This window comes from Bufo bufo, chromosome 4, assembly GCF_905171765.1.
Source record: "Bufo bufo chromosome 4, aBufBuf1.1, whole genome shotgun sequence".
NCBI classification, from domain to species: Eukaryota; Metazoa; Chordata; class Amphibia; order Anura; family Bufonidae; genus Bufo; species Bufo bufo.
The window spans coordinates 384,373,600-384,398,547 of NC_053392.1; the positions used below are offsets into that span (position 1 = coordinate 384,373,600).

At 42.7% G+C, this 24,948-nt stretch overlaps 1 protein-coding gene across 4 annotated transcripts in view; it reads right to left on the reverse strand.

Moving 5' to 3' along the window:
- The window catches only part of NHSL1 (NHS like 1), a 229,931-nt gene that overhangs the window by 80,634 nt on the left and 124,349 nt on the right, over positions 1 to 24,948 (reverse strand). The window contains exon 1 of one of the 4 annotated variants that reach the window (XM_040429219.1): positions 22,335 to 22,716. The exons of 2 other annotated variants lie outside the window; for them this stretch is intronic. In XM_040429219.1, the coding sequence (XP_040285153.1) occupies positions 22,335 to 22,350 (16 nt within the window). In that variant the 5' untranslated portion in view covers positions 22,351 to 22,716. Of the gene's footprint in view, positions 1 to 2,003; positions 2,093 to 22,334; positions 22,717 to 24,948 lie in introns of those variants that run through there. One more of the 4 variants, XM_040429216.1, reaches the window with a different exon arrangement.

A 24,948-nucleotide genomic window follows, 5' to 3' on the forward strand; every position in this document is an offset into this window, starting at 1 on the left:
ATCTATGATATCAGATCTAATTTAAAATTAGATTTTTTTAAACTGATCAATCATATTGATTTTCTTGATCAGAACATACAGAAAAATTCTACTATTAATTATTAAGATATAAGATTATATTATTAGAAGATTATGTTGATGATTTCCATAAAAAGGTATATTTAAGGGTCTTAATAAAGGTATTAAAAAGGCAATGTTTTATCGCTGTTGATAAATCTTGATGATTCCAGTCCCTCATACCGTTAAACCTTTCAATGGACTCAAAATCCAGCTTTGGAGGTCTCTAGAGACAATTAAGGATGGGAAGCAGCTGGGAAGATGAAAGATAGGTAATGCATTGAAATCTGATGTAATGAGCTCACAAGGAACAGTTGCCTTAATGAGCTGATTTTTAATTGCAGTGAATAACATTTGGCCTGTAAATTAAACTATACAATACGCACAAAACAAGCAAAGTACCTACAATGCATAATAAAACATAGTCACAGTATTGCCACATGTGCTGCCATACTGGCCATAGGTAACTTGAAATTATCATCAGCATATGCCTATATGTGGTTACAAAATTATGAAAATTAATTCCATTGGTCAGAACATGTATCAGATCTACCTAAAAATGAATCGCACTCATTAACTGTTAATGTCACTTCCATTGATCATAGTAAAAATACAGGAATGTTTGTGTGATTGTGGTCAAATCTTTGACTATGGTCAGAGGCACAGTGAATAGTGCTCAAAGTCTCACCAAATAGAGGCACGTCAATAGCCATTGTGCCCAAAATCCCCATTCATTCCATTCTAATTCATATGCTGCACCAAGGTGAAATATGGGGAGAGATTCAAGCATGCCTCCAAAGAATAAGCCTTGGGTATCCCTGCTGAAAACAATTCAGCTTCAAAGGAAAAGTGAAAGTGGGTGGACTTGTCTGTCCAGGACGTTAGGTTTTCCAACTTTTAGTAGGCAACATCCATAAGCGTTATTATAGGGGCAACAGAGTAAAGATCTTTAGGGAGGTGGCTGCAAGAGGCAACTGTAAAGTTGGTGGAAGGTTTCTTTTCATTGAAACTGAATTATTACCAAGAAAAGACAAATGTCATAACAGTCATGAGCTCTTCTCGACTTGACCATTATTTCTGAGACTGGTGCCACCAGCCCAGCAGGTTACTGTGGAGAGGATGTTTATCCTACAAGCAGGTTGCTCTCATGCTTTCCTAAGCATCAACTGTGGAGCAGCAGGATATATATTAGAGAGCAGTGCACATAAAGAGAGCACCTTACAGCCAGCTGAGCACATTCAGTTACCCCTCCTCCTCCTCCTCCTCCCCATCTCAGCTGTGAACGGATATTGGAGTCAGCCCTCAATCTTCAGAATACTCACATTTTAATGTGAGTAATATTTAGAGCTGCCAACATAAGTTATCTATCTATCATCTAATTTCAATTTATCTTCTAGCTATCTCTATCTCATCTTATATCTATCTATCTCCTATCTATCTATCTATCTATCTATCTATCTATATATCTCATATCTTTCTCATATCTATCTATCTATCTATCTATCTCATATCTATCTATCTCATATCTATCTAGCTATCTCTCTCTCATATCTTTCTATCTATCTATCTCATATCTATCTATCTATCTATCTATCTATCTATCTCATATCTATCTATCTATCTATCTATCTATCTATCTATCTCTCTCATATCTTTCTATCTATCTATCTCATATCTATCTATCTATCTCATATCTATCTATCACATATCTATCTATCTATCTTTCTATCTATCATCTTACTCTCTATCTATCTCCAAAAGTAAAAACAAACTCCTACTACATTTCTATATACCTCCATATTCAGATTAATAGCACTGTATCAGGAAGAACCAAATATTATCTAACAGTTATTTCATATGATATTATCTAAGATTACAACGTTTAGGTTGCACATACATTCCATGTGTCCACTGCATACCATGAATTCAATAGATTATGATCTTACTTGGCCAGAACTCTTTTTCTTCTTCGGTGTACAACTTTTTCCTTCTATGCTTCTTGGTGGCAGAATTTCCCATTTTAAAAGTGGAGATAGGAATGAGTTCCTGTTCTTCCTCATCGCAGTAGGCCTGCCACTTGACTCTGTGTAGGCAGCCCACCATAGGGTCTGCGGGCAAGCAATGAATGTATGCAATCATTCTGAAATGTTCCCTATGCTGATGATGGCCTAGTATTCCCAATGGGAGGCCTGGAGCAGGAGTGGCCGGCTTTTTCTCTTTTTTTTTTTTTTATGCTCACAAATCCATGGACAAAAGGAGCAGAGCAGCTTCAGAGGTCATAGACTCCAAGAAGAAATTAACGTTCTTCAGCATTTTCCACATTCTGGTTTGACTTGCTCAGGATTTCCAGAAAGTGTCAAGTCATAATGATGATTGATTTAGTTTGCAAATCATAAGTCTTTCTTGAGTAAACTGTAAATTTCCTGGCAAAAACTATGCAAATGTTGTATACTAAAAACCTAGATTTGCCTAGATATCACAGCTGCAAAAAAAGAAGCTACAGGTCTGTTCCAGGTCTGTTAAAATGTCAAATTCTCAAGAAGATACATTCGTCATCCTGGACAATTCTCATGCATTTCTTAAGCCTAATCTTAGATTACGCTGCTGTGTTGCTAATGCTTATTAGCAAGGCCATGACCACAGATGGCATTACTAGAGAAGATTATGTATATATATAACCAACGTAAGTCTTTCATGTTTAGTTACTTTTCACTATAAAATCCAAAAGACAAAATAAAATAATAAAACATAATACAGATCCAATACAAGAAACTTTTGTAAGCTCGTGTCACATTGCTTGCTCAAAGTCACTGCTTGGTTTCGCCATACATATAGGTGGCTATTATCATTCAGGTTTTCCTCTCTGGCTAGGGACGTTGATTTCATAATCACAATTAAAGTGCTCCCCCATTTCTGTGTTTATTCATGCCCGAGGGAAACGCAGCCAAGCGATAGGGTGGTCCTGTAGCCTAAGCAACTGTATGAATCTGGACGTCTCTTGTACTGTTGCCTAGGTTACAGATTCGCTTGAACTTCTGGCTGCACCTCCCCACGGCACATTTAGGCTGGTGGGGGATGCTAACAAACATATGATGGGTAGTATATGTTTAAAGCAATTCTCCAGCCAAAAATGATAAGTCAGCATTTTACTCAGATCCTGCTGTTTTTTAGCCCAGCTCTATTAGGGAAGAGCTGTGATTGCGGTTTACTACAGTACCTACAGGTAGTCTGAGACACACCTCCTGCCTTATTGGTTCATACTTCTGCTCTGGTAGAAATTTCTTTTTTAAATGTTATGTATTATGTACATATGCCCATATCTACCAATAAGGAGCGGATGGCAATGTTGACAAGAACAGGGCTAACCACCCTGTTCCTCCCCTCTTGGTAGGAGTGGACTGGTCCTGCTTCCTGCTAGGAGGGGGAGTTCCTGTTGAGCTACAGAGGAGGAAGGAAGCACACGTCTGAGCTCCTGCTCCTATAGAAGATTCTCCAAAGTGAAATACAGTTATAGTCTCCCTCAAGAAAATCAATAAGAAGACAGCAGAGTGAAAAGCTAAATCAGCATTGGAAGACACTGCTCTGAGGTGAGGGACTACGGCTAAGACACCCATCACCCGGAACATTACTAGGCCAGCAAGAGCTAAATGTTAAATTACAGCTATTGCAACCTGCCTCCATAATCCTTACTGGTGCCAAAAGATTGCATTTAAAATGTGAAGTTCTATGTTGCACTTAGTAAGAAGACTTTTACAGATTTAATTCTGGTCTCATGCTTCAATACTAGATTTCCACTACACCGATCCCCAGGGAGCAATGGCCTGAGGGAGTACACAGTGACAAAGCACTTCATCAGGGCCACTACCACTCCAATCCTCTGCACTGGCTCCTTCGGGGCTCGCTACAGGGGCAATGGGGGAAAATGCCATATTGGCTACAGTGGCCAAGTATGTCGATATGACGCTAGTTGTGCAGCACTGTATGGGGAGCATCAGAGCAACAATGCTGGAGTGGGAGAATTTATACGTAAGTAATTTTTATTTTATTTCATGGCGTTTTCCACCATTGCCTTTTTTTTGGTTGACCCCCGACATTCCCTTTAAGTGGGGAATTCCCCGGTTATATCTATTTCAGTAAAGACATCAATATTATAGTAAATATTACAGGAATAATTAACTATTTCATGATCAGAGGTTTCACTGTGCTTACTAATAATAAAAGCTCAGGCCATGTGCAGTCGACCGAAATCTGATTTTCTGACCAAGCATTTCTTCTTACTCTACAGTACAAAATCATAAAACAATAAAAACCTGCATAAAGTGCGTCGTTATACGTGATAATTGACTCAAGCAATCCTCTTGCATAAGCTTAATTACCATATGTTCCAAATAATTATAATCATCTATCTGGTTACCAAGGAGACTTGCTTCCTTCACAACCTGCTACAATATAATTCACAACTGTGTCAACTTTCTGTTTAAACGACTGCAGTGCTTCATGGGTACTACAGTATGACTTTTTTCTTCTAAGATTTAACACTTTGTGCACAATACTGCACTGCAGATGGGTGTTTTCAAGCACAAGACTGTGGGAGTCAAAGGCTGAAAACGTTTGCTTATCATGTACTACTAACACTCAGGACCCCACTTCTAACAAGCTGTGCAGAGTGGGATCTGGATGTTTCCATTCACTGACATAAAGCACACACCTTTAAATCGTTGAGAAATAGCGGGATAACAATAACTTACTGCGCATGCATTTCTTGTTTCTTTATGGGAGGGAAGGGATACAAATGAGCTCTTAATAAGCTCTGTCTCTAATGCCACCAGATGTAAGACAGCCATCCTATGTTCAGCTCTTAAAATAAGCCTTGAGACATGACTTTGATATTAAATAAGCCAGCACCTCATCTGCAGACAGCTGTTTCGGGGTGATTGCCCCTCATCAGTGCAGAGCAGATAGTACTGGCTTAACTGGGTAGGAGGCCTGTGTCCGGGTCAGGGGGAACTAACTCTCCTTAGGGAGAGAGCACCTTAATCAGTGTGAGGAGACTAATAGGCCAGATATGCTCCTCTGGAATTCTGGGAGGGAAGGGATGCAAATGAGCTCATAATAAGCTCTGTCTCTAATGCCACCAGAAGTAAGGCAGCCATCCTATAAGTCAATGTTCAGCTCTTATAATAAGCCTTGAGACATGACTTGGATATTAAATAAGCCAGCACCTCATCTGCAGACAGCTGTTTCGGGGTGATTGACCCTCATCAGTGCAGAGTAGAGAGTACTGGCTTAACTGGGTGAGAGGCCTGTATTACAGTGATTGTTTCCATAATGAAAATAATGCAAATCTGTGTCAGATATTCCTTTTAATGATTACATTGGGGCCAAGAGCAAATGCACAGAACACACTTAGGTAAGAGTGCACTTCACCTGCCAGACAAGTAGAGGACGGCACTTGGTCCACCAGATTGTTATCTACTTCCATGTGTCACTCACTTCATACCGATGAGTGCCACTGACATGAGATCTCTCCATTCATTCCCAGCCAGGACTGTGTGCAGAGAGATGATTTATTTGCAGACAGCATCCCCCTTTCTGAGATAACTTCGGGACTGGAATTTACATGTCTACTTTGGACACTGCAGAGCTGGGTTTACATATCGCAAATTCTGGCCTCCACCAGAAAAGCGTCCAGATAATTATCAGAAGTTAGTCCACGCTGTCTTTCTACACAAAAGGAAATGTTTCCAAGAAGGAAAGGGGAAAACTATTCATACTGTACCATAATAAAGTTTTATGTTCAGCAACCTAAGAGAAAAATCATACTAAGGGCTGCAGATGGAGAACCAGATGATCGCTAACAAGCTCGTTAGCGATGATCTGCCTGTGTAAAAGTGCCGCCAATTACCAGATTATATGAGCAAACGCTTGTTCATCGAGCAATCCTATTTTTTTGATTGAAAAAAATAATTGTTTGCGGGAGCACATTGTGTTGTATAATCACGCTGCGCTGCTGAAAAATAATGATTTTGTATGGGGATGAGTGATGGCATTAGCGATCTCTCCTCCCCATACTGTGGAGGAGATCACTGCAGTGTCCTCCACTAACGAGCAGGTGATTGTCGGCAAGGAACGCTTCCTTCCCAACAATCAAAATCCTGACTACATTCACACAGCCCAGTTTTTAAAGCATCTTTTTTCTTTTTTTTTATACAAAAACAGGAGATATAAAAGAGTGGTGATATAAGCCTTCCCTGTATACTTTTCTTCTTTTTAGGGTTCCAATCAAAAACAAACTATCTAACAAAAACTGCTCCAAACTTTGTGAGCCCGGCCTAAAAGCGTTGCCCATGAGACCATTCGTGACAAAGCACATGTAGATGATTGGACCAATAATTGGGAACAAATTCAAATAACAGCCATGTGTGAATGCGCTGTGCTGCTAACACAGTGTACAAGTATATAGGACAAATGATCGCAGTAATGATCATTCATCCCCCATGTACCTGCCATCAACCTCTGTAAAAGAGCACCAATCGACTTGTTTTAGCGCTGATCAGAGCTCTTTATGGCTTGGAAATAAGGGCTGATACACGAGGCAATAATTGGAAACAAACCGTTCATTTGGCTGCATTTACATGCAGCCAAATAAATGCAGGGAATGAATGATCGTCCCCATACAATTTCATTGTTTGTCAACACCATATCAAATTTTACACAGGATGATGTGCCTCCCACAAATGATCATTACATGTGCTGCATAAACTAACAGCGCACTCAACAAATGAATATTTGCTAATTTGCCGGATGATTGGCCTCATATATACATGGGGCATATACCCAGTGTTCATATATGTGCATCTTTCCAAATATTGGCCCGATAATCTACCAATGTAAAAGGGCCCTTACACATAATTCCAGCAACATTAGGATTTTATTATGCATATATGAGGTGTTTTATTGCAATTGTGTTTTTGTACAAGTATACACATTTGCATAGAACTGTATATTGCTACTTGTGACTCCAAGGGGTCAAACATAGCAGCTATATAAGCAATGGGTAATTTAATGTAATCCCCTAATCTGCCTTCCTTCTCATTGTTGTTTAAGGGACCCTGCCTGTTGCCAGGACACAGTATTTTAATGGAATACACCTAGCCATCAACCACTCCTTATCACACCGCTGATTCCATTCACAAGAATCAGCAGAGATGGGATTTATAGGATTAGTAGTTAAAAGAAAAGCCTATGCATAATTGTGTACTGTCTTCATAGACTTTAATATGCCTTGTAACCTTTTTAGTCCAAAGTCAGATGTACTTATCTTGCTACTATACACAAAATATGTATGATATAAAAAAAGCATATGCATTCTTATTTGTCATGATTTAAAGAGATTCTGCGGGGTCAAGCTCTACTTCCTTATTATTACAGCATTATAGTGTTCCTCAATGCTGTTCAAGTAGACCATGGATGCCAAGGAAAGGAGGGGGTGGATGAAGGATGGGGAAATAGAGCACATCTTGTTATGAGTAGGAAAAAAGGAGCACAGATTCATTGTTTCTTAGTTGTGGAACCCCACAGAACATGGTAAGTAGGTTATCATTATAGTATATTTAGATAAGGAAGCAAAGCTTAAAATATGACTGGTAAGGAAAAGACATCATTTGTTTTAGGCTACATGCACATGACCGTGCCGTGCGGATCCGCAAAAAATGGAAGCCGCCCGTGTGCCTTCTGCAATTTGCGGAACGTAACGGGCGGCCCATTGTAGACACGCCTATTCTTGTCCGCAAAACGGACAAGAATAGGACATGCTATATTTTTTTGCGGGGCCTCGGAACGGAGCAACGGCCGTGTGCATGAGGCCTTACAAGAATAATTCATCTTGGCCAAGATCAAGGTTCTGTCCTGAGTCTACCAGTCTCTACCTCTGATGTTCTCACTAACAATTAAACGTCTGTTGCCAGGTTTCCTCCACTAACACAACCCAGACAGGTTAAATGACTCAATGGCAACCACAAGACGGAGCAAGGAAAGGACATTAACCTCTTCATTGTGATTAACTGACATCTAGACTTTTACTTTTCTGTATTTTACAAGCTGGTGCTAGAGGGATAGTTCTCTTTCCTTGGGAGATACCTCTTTGCATATTATTTTCACATAGAGCATTGCCTATAAGTCTCCATACACAGCTGGTCTCTTTAAGGAGTCCGAGCACACTGCCTAAGCTGTATAGTACTTAAAATTTTAAGTAAATTTAAAGGGGTTGTCTAGGATTTTACAAGTGATGGCCTATCCTAAGAATAGACCATCACTATTTGATCAGTGGAGTTTGCCACCCCAGACCCCTGCCAATCAGCTATTCTGCAGTAGGTCTGGCGCAGGAAGTCAGCACCAGAACGCCACAGTTCTGTGTAATAGACAGAGCCGTTACTGCACCGCTTTTCCCATTCTCATCAATAGGAGCAGCACTGCAGTGACAGATAGTGATGATATCATAAAAATGAGCCATCATGGACAACCCCTTTAAGTCACTTTTATGAACCAGTGAGGAAAACATCCTTATAAACAGCAGTATTATAAAGTATGTGAAAGAGCAGAAAGATGCTGTGCTGTTGAGTTATCTATATGCCTCTTATGAATGAGATGTTAGAGGCAGGGAATTCTGTTACTAGGACAGTCCCATTTAAATATAGATGTAATGACAATTCAGCTATTATTGCAGTGTTAGGGGGCTCAAGGCCAGAGGAGGTCCACAACCCTTAAGTGTGAACCTACCCTTATGCCTCCTACCAACCACTTTAGGTTACTTTCACACTCGTGTCATGGACGGATCCGTTCAGATAATACAACCATCTGCATCCTTTCCGAACGGATCCGTTTGTATTATCTGTAACATAGCCAAGACGGATCCGTCTTGAACACCTTTGAAAGTCAATGGAGGACGGATCAGTTTTCTATTGTGCCAGATTGTGTCAGTGAAAACGGATCCGTCCCCATTGACTTACATTGTGTGTCAGAACGGATCCATTTGGCTCAGTTTCATCAGACGGACACCAAAATACTGCAAGCAGGGTTTTTGTGTCCGCCTCCAAAGCGGAATGGAGACTGAACTGATGCAAACTGATGCATTCTGAGCGGATCCTTATCCATTCAGAATGCATTAGAATGAAAACTGATCCGTTTTGGACCGCTTGTGAGAGCCCTGAACGGATCTCGCAAAAGGAAAGCCAAAACGCCAGTGTGAAAGTAGCCTTATTATTTTTTTTTTGTACATGTTCTTCAAATTATGTGTAGTCTGTAACTGCTGGTTCACATCAAGTTTTATTCCTCAGTTTGACTTATATGTTATAAAAAAAAGCATACAAAAACGTAGCACACCACGTTCTTGTATCCTGCATAGTCCTGTAACACGTTTTTTATTACAATGGTTAAAAAAAACCATAAATTATATTTTTTTACAATGGAACTCTATGGTATCAGTCTGAGGCATCCATTTAACGTATACGTTTTTTGTATACGTTAAACGGATGAGAAAAACGTGATGTGAATCCACTCTTAATGCCCAGACTACTCAGTCTGGCACTGCCTTATAGAAGCTGATTTTAATGAGTCTGATCATTAGGGCCGGTTTTAGACAAAATATTTCCCTGGGCAAAATCAAAAGAGGGGGCCCACATCTTGTAATAATGTGCAAAAAACACAGTCCGACGTCTGACACCCCCGCCGATCAGCTTTTTGAGGAGACGGTGCATGCTGTTCACTGCTGCTGTGCCATAGACCTACAGCAGCAGAGCAGGAAGAGAGAAGGGAGATGGCACGTGCGCACAGCTGATCGTCGGGAGTGCCGGGTGTCAGACCCCCGCCGATCTAATATTGATGACCTATCCTAAGGATAGGTCATCATTATGAAAAAACCCGGAGAACCTCTCGAAGCTACCCCCAATACTGTGCCTGTTGTGCTCCCCCCATGTCCGCAAACACTATACTATACTATACACCCAGACGGCCCCCATTAGTAATGGTGCCCCAAATAGTGATAATACGCCCCAAGATAGCCCCATTAGTAGCAATGCCCTCCATATTGCATCAAATAATAATAACGCCCCTATAGTACTCTAGTAGTAATAATATAACCATAATGCTCCCAGTGGCTCTAATGCCCCCCACTAGTTCCAATATATAAAGCTTCCCCCCATAGTGCCAATATATATATATATATGTATAAATACTGTATATAATGTTCAACCGTAGTGTCAGTATGTATATAATGCTCCTACATTCCTCCCCAGTAGTGCCAGGTAAATAAAATGATCTCCTTCCCCCATCCCTGGTGCCCCCAGCAGTGTGGACATTTAGTATAAAAAAAAAAAAAGCCTCCCTCCCGTCCCCCTGCCGCTGTCTGCAATGCAGACCACAGTTTTATCTGTGGCTTGTGTTGCTGCGTCCTCATGCGAGACCCAGAGCAGGAGGTTGCAGTGATGTCATTGCGGCTTCTTGCTCTGTTCTAACGCCTCACAGGCTTGAGGCCTATTGGCCTGAGGCTTGTGAAGTTGGACCGCCATGCGTGCGCTCCCCTTTATGGGTAGCGATGTGGCACCCTAGGCGGATGACTACCCTCTCCTATCCATTGTCCCAGCCCTAATTTAGAGCACATTACTGCAGGAGGTATAACAGGAGAGGACTATAACTCCCAACATGTCTAATCCATTATTATTATCAGAGCACATTACAGGGGGACGTATAAGAGGATCAGACTACAACTCCCAGCATGTCTAAGCCGTTATTATGTAATATCAGAGTACATTTTAGGAGGAGATATACAACTCCCAGCATATCCAGGGTGTTGTAATGTACCCTGATACTATATAATAATAGCCTGGACATGCTGAGAGTTGTAGTCCTCTCCTCCTACACCTCCTCTTGTAATGTATTCTGATATTACATACCAAGCTGGACATGCTGGAGTTGTAGTCCTCTCCTCATACCTTCTCTTGTAATGTACTCTGATATTACATAACAGGAGGTATAAGAGGAGAGAACTAAAACTCCCAGCATTTCCTTGGCACTTACATTGAATCCATACTTTTTCACATGCATGGCTGGTCTTCTTCTTCATTACTTTACTGCACCGCTGAGCTCCACCTCCTGTTCTGGTCACATGATGGTGAGGACATCGCAGGTGTAACACCCCAGAGTTGTGTTACTACACTCCTCTACTCCGCTACTGCCCTTCAGGAGCCGTTATATTGTCATCTGATGTGATTTTGATTATGTCATTCACAAATGTGCATAAAACCCTGTTAAAGGTAATTTTTTCCTTGTAATGTTCCAGGTTGACCAGCAGGTGGCAGCATCATTGGTAGAGATAGTTTTAATGTTATGGCCGTTCAGAGTGGAACGATCCTGTTCTGCCCCCCTGCTGAAGGGAAGTGGAGGTTTCCACAGGGAGGAGAAAAACTGTTAGAACCAGATCTAGTTTGCACCCCCTGCATAGGGAAGACAGCAAGAACCAATTCTGGTGCTGAGACTTGATTAAATTCCCAGTCTGAGCCCTGCAGCTCAACTGGATGAAAAGAAGTAGAAAGTTGCAGACAACTCCAGTTCCAGGAGGAAATCATCTTCTGAGAAGACAACTGTGAGTAAAGTCCAGAGACCCAGGAGAAGCCATATTCCTCCTCAGCTAGTCAGTCCCCAGACAGCAGAAGATAGAAAGTGCAGAAGCCAAATTCCTGCCATAGTGTAGAGCTACAAAGCAGATGTCCTTTCCTGCAAGCTCCAGGTACATGAGAGAGCAGAAGATAAATTCCTGCCAACCATTGCCAATACCTGCTGGGACCTAAGACTAATGCTGTATCTTGTTTGGATGAAAGTTATCCTCAGTAAAGACAAGTTTGAACTTCACCCAAGGTCTGGATCTCAATTTCTGCTGCAAATTCCTCTATTACTCCTACTAGCACCACACTCAATTTATTGCAAGTGAGCCAGGAGTCCAGTCGTACCCAGGTAGGAGACACCGTTGACACCATTACCACTACCATACAGAGACATTACACCACTCTGGCATTCCTAAACTGGGACGTGCGTTATAACACCTTGGAAGGGCCCTGTGACAGTACCCTGCGCACGCTGCAATTGGCGTTACGAACAAAATACAGACTATTATCCACCTGACCCAGCCATTGCATTAAAGTGAAGTGGCGTCAGTATACCTGCATCCTGGTCACTGCACAGGTCCTTCATCCCCTCTTCTCTGCTGAGCTCCGCCTCCTGCATCTGACATCATGGCAGGTCCTGTCAGCACTAGGGTAATGATTTATATGTACAGGGAGGGGACCTTACACTGCATTGTAAAGTGCAGCTTTTCAGCTGTCCGCCCGTTTGCTTCCTCGGACGTTCAGCTGAACAGCAGCACTGAAGCAGGGGGCTCCTTAGACAATGGGGGCCAGGGGCAATTGCCCAGTTTGCCCCCCCTAACGCCGGCCTTGCTGATCATATAGATCAGGGGTGCACAACCTGCGGCCCGAGGGCCACATGCGGCCCTTGATACCATTCTGTGCGGCCCCCAACCATCTAGTAACAGACATGTATGCCTAGGTCTTGTGGCTGCTCAGATGTATTTTTCATGTATTTCTCCCATTAGATGGGAGTCCTGGAAGTGTAACTAGACATTAATGGTATATAATGTGTGTTCAATATGCCATAAGTACAATATTTCAGTTGTTAATACACCTTTAAATTTTAATTTCGGCCCTCGTCATTGGTTCAGTCTGGCAATGTGGCCCCCAACCAGGAAACGTTGTGCACCCCTGATATAGATAGATCACACACCTCTACCCTGAGTCCCCTCACTTTATTGACAGAGCTCAGTGCGTGGCAGATCACAGCATTTATATGGGGCTCTCTGTATCACACAAGTGCCCTGCGGCTGCTATCTGAAAGCCCAGCCTAAGGTCTCATGCACACAGCCATATTTTCGGTCCGCATCCGAACCGCTTTTGTTGCAAAAGTGAATGTGGACTAGGGCTGCACGATATATCGCAAAAATAATCGAATCGCGATAATCGGCAAATGCGATTTGGCGATTCGGCTGACCCAAAAATGCCGCGATTATATACAGTCATGTGAAAAAATTAGGACACCCTTTGAAAGCATGTGGTTTTTTGTAACATTTTTAATAAATGGTTATTTCATCTCCGTTTCAACAATACAGAGAGATTAAAGTAATCCAACTAAACAAAGAAAACTGAAGAAAAGTCTTTTCAAGATCTTCTGTAAATGTCATTCTACAAAAATGCCTATTCTAACTGAGGAAAAAGATAGGACACCCTCACATGTATTCCCTCTTAAATTGGCTCTGATCTCACACAGGTATATCACACCAGGTGCACATAATTAGTAGATCGTTACTCTGCATGTTGAATGAGGCTTGCCCTATTTAAACCTCATACATTTAGTTTGGTGTGCTCCTGACTGTTGAAGTGAGAGTGAGCACCATGGTGAGAGCAAAAGAGCTGTCAGAGGACTTCAGAAAAAAGATTGTAGCAGCCTATGAGTCTGGGAAGGGATTTAAAAAGATCTCAAAAGATTTTGAAATCAGCCATTCCACTGTCCGGAAGATAGTCTACAAGTGGAGGGCTTTCAAAACAACTGCCAACATGCCCAGGACTGGTCGCCCCAGCAAGTTCACCCCAAGAGCAGACCGCAAGATGCTAAAAGAGGTCTCCAAAAACCCTAAAGTGTCATCTCGAGAACTACAGCAGGCTCTGGCTACTGTTGATGTAGAAGTACATGCCTCTACAATCAGAAAGAGACTGTACAAGTTTAACTTGCATGGGAGGTGTGCAAGGAGGAAACCTTTGCTTTCCAAGAGAAACATCGAGGCCAGACTGACATTTGCCAGAGATAAAGTTGACAAAGACCAGGACTTCTGGAATAATGTTCTTTGGACAGATGAGTCCAAAATTGAATTATTTGGACACAACAGCAGAGGACATGTTTGGCGTAAACCAAACACAGCATTCCAAGAAAAGAACCTCATACCAACTGTGAAGCATGGAGGTGGAAGTGTCATGGTTTGGGGCTGCTTTGCTGCAGCAGGACCTGGTCAGCTCACCATCATAGAATCCACGATGAATTCTACTGTGTATCAGAAGGTGCTTGAAGAACATGTGAGACCATCAGTTAGAAAATTAAAGCTGAAGCGGAACTGGACCATGCAACATGACAATGACCCAAAACATACTAGTAAATCAACCAAAGATTGGCTGAAAAAGAAGAAATGGAGAGTCCTGGAATGGCCAAGTCAAAGTCCAGATTTGAATTCCATTGAGATGCTGTGGGGTGACTTGAAAAGGGCTGTACGTGCAAGAAACCCCTCAAACATCTCACAGCTGAAAAAGTTCTGCATTGAGGAGTGGGGTAAAATTTCCTCAGACCGATGTCGAAGACTGGTAGATGGCTACAAGAACCGTCTCACTGCAGTTATTTCAGCCAAAGGAGGTAACACTCGCTATTAGGGGCAAGGGTGTCCTATCTTTTTCCTCAGTTAGAATAGGCATTTTTGTAGAATGACATTTACAGAAGATCTTGAAAAGACTTTTCTTCAGTTTTCTTTGTTTAGTCGGATTACTTTAATCTCTCTGTATTGTTGAAACGGAGATGAAATAACCATTTATTAAAAATGTTACAAAAAACCACATGCTTTCAAAGGGTGTCCTAATTTTTTCACATGACTGTATGAAGGGGCCCCTTTTGATAAAATGTCCTCTGTCCTATTGATAAAATGGCCAGCCTCTGTACTTACTTTCACGATGAATGCACTGCAGCGAGCGGGAGCGAGCGAGGCGGCCGGCGCGTGACTGACGTCACTTAGTCACACTCCTGCTTCCTGAATTAAGTGGGAGGAGCGTGACAGTGATGTCAGTCACGCGCCGGCCGGCTCGCTCGCTGCCGCTCTCTGCAGTGCATTCATCGTGAAAGTAAGTACAGAGGCTGGCCATTTTATCAATAGGAGAGTTATGTGCGCAGTTTAGGACACATGAGGGGACACATAGGGCCATGAGGGGGACCAGCATAAGATGCTATATGTGTGTCTTATGCTGGCCCCCCTCATGGCCCCATGTGTCATAGCACACATCCCCTATAACAGTGCCATCCACAGGTCCCCCAGAACAGTGTCCTCCGCAGATCCCCCATAACAGTGTCCTCCTCAGATCCCCCACAACAGCGTCCTCCACAGATCCCCCACAACAGCGTCCTCCACAGATCTCCCCCATAACAGCGTCCTCCACAGATCCCCCATAACAGCGTCCTCCACAGATCCCCCACATAACAGCGTCCTCCACAGATCCCCCCACATAACAGCGTCCTCCACAGATCCCCCACATAACAGCGTCATCCACAGATCTCCCACATAACAGCGTCATCTACAGATCCCCCACATAACAGCGTCCTCCACAGATCTCCCACATAACAGCGTCATCCACAGATCTCCCACATAACAGCGTCCTCCACAGATCCCCCACATAACAGCGTCCTCCACAGATCTCCCACATAACAGCGTCCTCCACAGATCCCCCACATAACAGCGTCATCCACAGATCTCCCACATAACAGCGTCATCCACAGATCTCCCACATAACAGTGTCATCCACAGATCCCCCACATAACAGCGTCATCCACAGATCCCCCACATAACAGCGTCATCCACAGATCCCCCGCATAACAGCGTCATCCACAGATCCCCCACATAACAGCGTCATCCACAGATCTACACCTCCACAGATCCCCCACATAACAGCGTCCTCCACAGATTCCCCACATAACAGCGTCATCCACAGATCTACACCTCCACAGATCTCCCACATAACAGCGTCCTCCACAGATTCCCCACATAACAGCGTCATCCACAGATCTACACCTCCACAGATCTCCCACATAACAGCGTCCTCCACAGATCTCCCACATAACAGCGTCATCCACAGATCCCCCACATAACAGCGTCATCCACAGATCCCCCACATAACAGCGTCCTCCACAGATCTCCCACATAACAGCGTCCTCCACAGATCCCCCACATAACAGCGTCATCCACAGATCTACACCTCCACAGATCCCCCACATAACAGCGTCCTCCACAGATCCCCCACATAACAGCGTCATCCACAGATCTACACCTCCACAGATCTCCCACATAACAGCGTCCTCCACAGATCTCCCACATAACAGCGTCCTCCACTGATCCCCCATAACAGCGTCATCCACAGATCTACACCTCCACAGATCCCCCATAACTATGTCATACCCAGCCGCGTCAGCGGCTCATATGGGAAAATCCAAGCAAATAGACCTCTAGCACAATTCCCTTAAAATATCGCATCGCATATCGTTATCGCAATTTTTAGGGACCTAATCGCAATCGCACAAAATTCCCATATCGTGCAGCCCTAATGTGGACCCATTCATTTCTACGAGGCCGCAAAATTGGGAAACAGCATGCAGACGTCTTCCGTGTGCTGTCCGCATCCGTGCGGCCGTACCGCAAATTATAGGACATGTGCTATTCTTGTCCGTTTTGCGTACAAGAATAGTCATTGCTACAATGGGGCCCATGAAACGTACTTGATGGACACGAACCACATCCATATTTTGTGGATCTGCGATTTGTGGGCAGCAAAATGGATACAGTCGTATGCAGAAGGCCTAATACTAACATATGTTGATGATGACCCAATATAAAAGGTCCTTTCCTGGTGAGTCAACTCTTTGATTTAACACGGTAGATTCAGACAGCAATGCTCTCCATAACAGATCCTTAGAGTTTTGGTAAGAGTTCCTTGTGGAGAGCGCCTAGTAGGAGTAAAAAGTTTTATAGACCATGCAAGGTTCCTCTGGGGAAAATCCTGGGCAAATTATCTCCCTTTCCAAAAAGAAAGCAAGTTGTGCCTCTGGTGCCACCAGTTGGAAGCTTTAGTAGTAAGAAGTTTGGAAATGGAAGTCTGATTTACTCTGCAAGATAAATGACTGACACATCGCCTATCCCGCCAGTAGCTCTCAGCTCTGATTCATGCCACCTTTGAACCCTACGTATGAATCACCCTAATGAAAAAATCAGAACAGAGGTGGTTACTGGCAATGATTGCTGGGCCGTAAATGTCTGAAACGTATCTGTAGGTCAATGACTACATTAAAAACATGTCTAGTCTGTAAGCCGGCATTGAGATAAAGATTAGTATTGTCCAGAAGCATAGTAAGGGGGGTGTAAGAGCAATTTACAATTTTGAGGGTTAATTCTAAGTGGTCTAGCATCCTATTACACTTTATATTGTAATTCTGGTGCGATATGTACGACACGGCTATAGAAAAAGTGTTATTTTTTTATAGCACTAAGGCCAGTGAGGCCAGCAATAGACATTTATGTAACACAAAGGAAAAATCGGGCAGTTTCCCATATCATTCAGCTAGGACGCTGTTTAAAACAGTAATTAGGACAGCAGCTTATATACATTAGATCTCAGCTAAGAAAAGTAGAAAGTATCAGTGTTGCCCATAAGTCCAGGTTTCAGTTTAAAGGGAACCTATCACCATGAAAATGCAGTACATTCTGCAGACACCATGTTATAGAGCAGGAGGAGCTGAGCAGACTGATATATTGTTTTATGGGGAAAAGACTCATCTAAATCTGTCCTCTTTCTGAACTTAAAGGGGTTCTGCACTTTGTTTAAACTGATGGATAGATCATCAGCATCTGACCGGCGGTGGTCCGACACCCGGGACCCCCGCTGATCAGCTGTTTGAGAAGGCAGCGGCGCTCCAGCAGTGCCGCGGCTTTCTTACTGTTTACCGCTGGCCCACTGACGTCACGACTAGTATCAACTTGCCTGGGCGGGGCTAAGTTCCATTCAAGTGAACAGAGCTTAGCCCCGTCCACGCTAGTTGATACTAGTCATGATGTCACTGGGCCTGCGTAAACAGTGAGAAGGCTGCGGCGCTGCTGGAGCGCCGCTGCCTTCTCAAACAGCTGATCGGCGGGGGTCCCGAGTGTCGAACCACCGCCGCTCAGATGCTGATGATCTATCCAGAGGATAGATCATCAGTTTAAACAAAGTGCAGAACCCCTTTAAGTTCAGAAAGAGGACAGATTTAGATGAGTCTTTTTCCCATAAAACAATATATCAGTCTGCTCAGCTCCTCCTGCTCTATAACATGGTGTCTGCAGAATGTACTGCATTTTCATGGTGATAGGTTCCCTTTAAACTGAAACCTGGACTTATGGGCAACACTGATACTTTCTACTTTTCTTAGCTGAGATCTAATGTATATAAGCTGCTGTCCTAATTTCTGTTTTATATCATATTTGTGGATTTGAATCTTCTATATACTGTCACATAAGATAAGAAAGGTACTTGTAAGACAACATGAGCTTTCTCTGTATAGGAATGTAATAAATAAAGAAGACATGCAACTTGCAAAACTTCTTGGCTTCTAAGCAGCCAACATCTGGAATTATTCGCTCTCAGCTGTTTTGCAAGATATTTAACTTTTTATATTCAACATTCCTTTCTCCAGTTCTTGATTTAACCCCAAATATTCAAAAAATCACCTTGATACCAGCAAGGATTACAATATGAATCCTGTTTTGGTGACAGATTTATCCAGCAGTCTTATGACCGCATTGAACATGGCACATGAAGTTTCTCCTTCATGCAGAATATCATTCTTAAAGGCATATATTAAAGGCCGTATCAAGTATGTTTGTGCTTTATCCTGTAGCTGTGACTTCTAGGCATAAATATGAAGGGCCGCTTGTTCTCTAACTGCTACACTTGTTCGGTAGGGACAGTGGTCATTTTTTTTCCTAAAAGTAACCCCAAGTGGTGCTTTGGCAGAGAGGCTGTATGACAACACAGAAAGTATTATACGGGTCCATACTATGGAGCCACAAGGACTTCATGTGCTGTTGTGTGATGCTCTATCATGGGTCATGTATATGAAGCTATTCTCCTCTTGCAATGTTTCTAGCAGAATCTTACAAAAATGAATGCCATGTGCATGATTATGCAATGTGAAACTTCATTTCACACCGGCACATGAGCAAAGTAGATGTTATCGGGCAGATTTATTAAGGGTACTTTCACACTAGCGTTTTTTTTTTCCGGCATAGAGTTCCATCCTAGGGGGCTCTATACCAGAAGAGAACTGATTAGTTTCATCCCCATGCATTCTGAATGGAGAGCAATCTGTTCAGCATAGGCATGCGCAGCCTATTGCATTAGGGTGTGCACCCTAAAGCACAAACACACACGCCGTGCGCGCGTGTGTATGTATGTATATGTATATTATATATACACACACACAGTTATATTACCCCTGTACATTATACAGGGGTAATATAACTGAGGAGGGCTATCAGTGGACATTATACAGGGGGTAATATAACTAAGGGGTATCCGGGTACATAATACAGGGGTAATATAAGTTATATTACCCCTGTATACTGTCTGACTGCCTTCCTCAGTTATATTACCCCTGTATAATAATGTACCCTGATACCCCTTAGTTATATTACCCCCTGTATAATTTACCCTGATACCCATCAGTTATGTAACCGAGGGGTATCAGGGTACATTATACAGGGGACAACTGAGGAGGGGTAGCACTGTGGGTCAGGGTACATACTTCTTTTTTATAATCACGCCGTAGCCATCCTCACCTCACTAGCAGGCGAGAGGGGCACACAGCGTGACGTCAACTCTGCCGCCCAGACGGGACCACTCCCAGCCTGCACAGCACACACGGCTCTGCCTCCGCCCGGTCCGCCCCCCTATGTGACATGCTACGGTTTTATCTCCGGCCAAAAAAACTGAACACTTGCCTGAATGACCTTTAAAAATGTGAAAAAAATAAATACCGGATCCGTTTTGCCGGATGACACCGGAAAAACGGATCCGGTATTGCAATGCATTTTTCTTACTGATCTGGCATTTTTCAGACTGATCAGGATCCTGATAAGTCTGAAAAATGCCCGATCAGTCAGAAAAAATGACATGTGTTTGCATACAGTTTGCCTGATCAGGAATCAAACAACGCAAGTGTGAAAGTACCCTAAGAATGGCGTTTTAGACGCCGGTCTTAATAAGTCCTATAGCTGGCGGTGGATCGTTGAAGTTATGTAGAGGTGCTGGCGATATCTATTGGCACTGGACTTGTTACATAAGGATGTCGCTGGTGAACAGTCAGATTTCCTTTAAAGGAAATCTGAGCGTTCTGCTCCTCTACTTTATGGAGGTTTCTTTTGCAACCCAAGCAGATGCCTAATTTGCCAAAAGGCAATTTTAAAGCCCACTTGAGCAAAATGAAAATTAACTGATTGCAATCAAAGAGGTGGAGATGATGATAAGACAAGTTAAACTGTCATCTCCCAAATTTTCACCCGAATGTCTTCATGGACGTCCCTCAGGACATGGATCTACAGCTGAAGTCCCAAGGTTGTGCCATTGTGTTATGCTTCTGGTAGATGCGCAGTAATACAGAGTGTAATTGCCCTGGCTTTAGCGGCTTTGCACTTCTTCTTTAAGCTGGAAACATGTCAGAAGAGGATTCTTGACAAAGTACAATGGCACATGCGCGGGATTTTCCTCAGGGACATCTATCAAGACAGAGGTGAGGGATTTGAGTGCTGAAAGTTTGAATTTCTACTCATAGGGGGAGATTTATCAAAACTGATGTCAATGAAACTGGAATAGTTGCTCCTATCAAGCAATCAGATTCCACCTTTCATTTTTTTTGTGCTACTTTGGAAGATGAAAGCTGGAATCTGACTGGTTGCTATGGGCAACTAAGCCAGTTTTCCGATAAACTAATTTTGATAAATGTTCCCCATAGTCTCCACCTTCTTGGCTGCAAGCAGCAACTTTCCTTTTAGCAAAATGATACATTTGCTTGGGATACACAAGATACGTCCAGAAAGTGGAGGGGCCGAAGGGTCAGATATTGGTCGGTTTCAGATGTAAAATGTTTCTAGCAGGTTCCCTTTAACGACATAATTTTTTTTAAGTGTAAGACTAAATAGTTCCACCCATGCAATGTTCTGCTCATCGTGCTTCTCTCCAAGGAGGAAGGAACAGTAAGCCACACACATGGTAAACATTTAGATCATATGTGAGGAAGCCACAGCCAGTCAAGATGAATGCATCAACAGCATTTACTTTTCTATCATGAACACTTTGCAGATGACTTTTGTTCCATAAGTTTAACTATTCATCTGCTGTCAGTACCTCACTGCGGTTGGCCCTTTCAGTCAACATATCATGTATCATGGATGGATGAGAATGCTGAAAAATGGGAACAACTGGAGTCTATAAATGGAAATGTGTGACTCTGTGAGCTTACCCTGTTGGTAACCCAAGAGATCATAGACATTGTCTGCTTCAGTGCTAGCACAGACTGTACAGATTATCCTGTCATGAGCTACCAGCAATTATGCCCTATAGGGCCCAGGTTATACAGAAACATATAGAGCATACTTCAATTTCATCTTTACAAGGTCTTATCATCTGGTCTACCAGCATGTGATTTCACTAGAGAATCAGATTTTTGCCTTCATAGTAACATGTCAGAATATAACAGTCCAGTGGATTTTTGTCATGAGTGATATAGGCTCAAGGAACATGGTGTGCTTTACCATGTGCCTGACCTTTAATTCTGGAAATCACTGAGTCTCCCAGATCTCAGAAGCCCACAAGAACTATCTTCTGAGACGTGTCTGAAGGACAATGCAGAAGATAGTTATTACTATGCACTAATAGTAGTACCGACATTCCCTAAAATCATGTGAAGAAGAGAACGCAAACAAAAGAATCATTCATGGTTTTCACTAAAGCTTACAATGTACTGTCTGTAGAACACTACATAGCTAGTAGACTAGTAAACCACTACTCAAAGTACATGGTGTACATCAGCCATCGATCTGTGGTGAGCATCCCAAGAAACTATTAACTCTTAAACTCTAAAACTGAAGCCATGGCAATAAACCGTTAGTTCTTCTGTCAAGCAATAAAGCAAAGCTAGGACGTAACAACAGAGGCTAGATGAATATAACTAAATACTAATAGATTATCAAGCAGCTTATCTAGACTATCACATGAACAATGAGAACAATGGAAGTTCCTACTGTAGCCGGCCTGTCTGAAAAGTTTGAAAGCAAGAATTCCAAACAAAGGACAAAGCTTTCCCTCTCCGTTCAGTGAAATCAAAGTGAAATTAAAGCACCATACCTTTCAGACAAAACATTGTGCGTCCATTCCATGAAATGCTAGGGAAGCGGAGAGATCTCCAAGCGCTCAGAGCTGCTGTGCTACATACAGCTGTTTCCTAGCTGCCTCACTCAGCGTGTACACACTTACACACACAAAACCGTGGCACCACTCCAGCTCGTGCTGAGAAAGGAAGCTGCCATCCAATCCTATGTTATCTGAGCCAGCCGCTTGGCCTGTAACCCTCAGCTTTCCTCTCCAGCTGACTCTTCCCCATTCCAAAAATATTAGCCAAGTAGAGAGAGATAGGGAGAGAAGACAGTGGAAAAAGTCCCTGTCAGTGATAGCACCAGCCTGGGCTCAATTGTTCGCTCTTATCTGTCAGCATTTTTCCTGTTGTGTGCACAGGGTTTAGGGATGTCAAATGGGCAGAAGCGGGAATGGTAAATCGCTCTTAATCCAAATGAACTGTTTGTTGTGAAACACCAACACAGCTCTTTGTGGATTACGCTTTTTGTTTTCTGGTTCTGGAATGCCTGACTCGTTCTACAGTCTGTCCGTCCCCCCAGCAAATTTTAACACATTGCTTTTGTGAGAGGTGTTCATATGTTCGAAGGCCTGCTTGTGAGGGGCGTATCATACAAACTCTATATTAACCGCTTTACTATATCGTGTTTCACTATGTATATATATTGTTAGATAAGTGATTGGAGCAAATATGTCATTTCATTGTTTGAAAAAGTAATGTTTTTTAGTGACTTTTCAACAAGGTCCCTAACAGCTTTTTCCCAATTCACACCTGTTACTTTTGAAGTAAGGCTACTTTCACACTCGAGTTTGGTGCGGTGCATTGATAAGACTTAAAGGGAACCTGTCCTCAACTTTATGCTGTCGGCAGTATAAAGTATAGACAGGTCAGTTGATTTCAGCGTTCTGTCATTTATCAGTTAAAAGTAAGTGGTTGCAGAGAACCAACATCACAGTCATTGCAGACTGGGCCTGGAAAAGAGTCCCGGCCACCTGAGAAGAGTCCTGGTTATTCACGAATTCTTGCTCTCCTGCCCACCTGCTGATGACTGACAGTCTTCTACGTAGTTTTCTCCCTTTCTCTCTAGGAGAGAACTGCCAATCATCAGCAGATAGGTGAGGAGAGCAGGAGATTGTGAATAACCAGGACTCTTCTCAGGTAGATTGACTCTTTTCAAGTCCTGGGCTGCAATGATTATGATCCTGGTTCTCAGCAACCTCTTACTTTTAGCTCATGAGTGACACACCGCTGACATCAGCATTTCTGTCACTATTTTATGCTGCCCTCAATAAGGTGAACATAAAGTTGATGACAGGTTCCCTTTAAGCTCTTGTTTTCACATACGGAACAAAATGCAGATGTAAAAAGATTAAAGGGGTTGACCAGCCTTTTTTAAGCAATGGCCCATCCTCAGGGAAGACCATCACTAGCCGATTGACTGGGAACCGACAACCCCCAACCCCGCCAATCAGCTGTTCTGTGTAGCTATGTTGCTGGAAGTTCGGAGCCAGAGCTACAGAGCACTGTCACCGCAGCGCTGCTCCTATTCACGGTGTAGTTCTGGCACCAACTTCCACAACAGAGCTACACATAACAGCTGATCGGTGGTAATGCAAAGTGTTGGACCCCCTGATCAGCTAGTGATGGCCTGTCCTGAAAGAAGGTGATCACTTAAAAAGACTGGACAATCCATTTAAACAAATGTTGGAAATATACAGACCCAAAAGAGTTCTAGAATAATATCTTATTCTACAAAATTATCTATGTTACACAGCCCTTAAATAATCATTAATCATCAAGCTGAGTAAAGTAATGGTTTGTAGTGGATTAAGTGAAACTTGAGTGTTTTCTTGACCCAGTTGGCCACGTTCTTTCGTTCAAACCTGCAAGTAATAATTGTTAACACTTCTTTGTTCTATTTACCCTGAAAGAAATGTGATCCCTAATAAAATGACTTGGGTCCTCTATTTCATCTACGCTTAGTTTAGCACCTGCTGTCCACTTCCCCAGAAATACGAAACTGCTCCACATTTACCAGAATAGAAACCTTACCATGACGTCCACAGTTTTTACCCTTTGTGATTGTATGATTAATAGCCCTTGTGACGTGTATGATAGTATACTATAAAGATCCTTGTACATTACTACTTCATTATTTACTAAGTACTGCAAATAGATGTTTGATATTATCTAGAATATGAATATATCACAAGTCATAAAAGGCACCATAAAGAGCACAAAAGGGAAATAACTGATCAAACTATTATCTGCATAAAGAGCATCTGTCAGCATTATCAACCCTATTAAACCATTCATATTGCCTGGTAGGGTTAATCATGCTGATTAAAACGATACCTTTGTTACACCTGTAGGTAGAACTTTTGCAGAGATTTGCATTTTAAGTAATATGCAAATGACCTGGTTTGAGCACCAAGGTGCGGACTGGAGCTCTTGGAGCACTGCTTTTGTAATACTCCTCTGCTCTGGGCACTCCTTCCTTCTCTTGTTTGATTATCTAGCCCTGTCATTAAAGGGGGAGGGGGTCGTGCCCAGATCAGAGGAGTGTTACAAAAGCAGTGCTCCAAGAGCTCCAGGAGAAAAGTATCG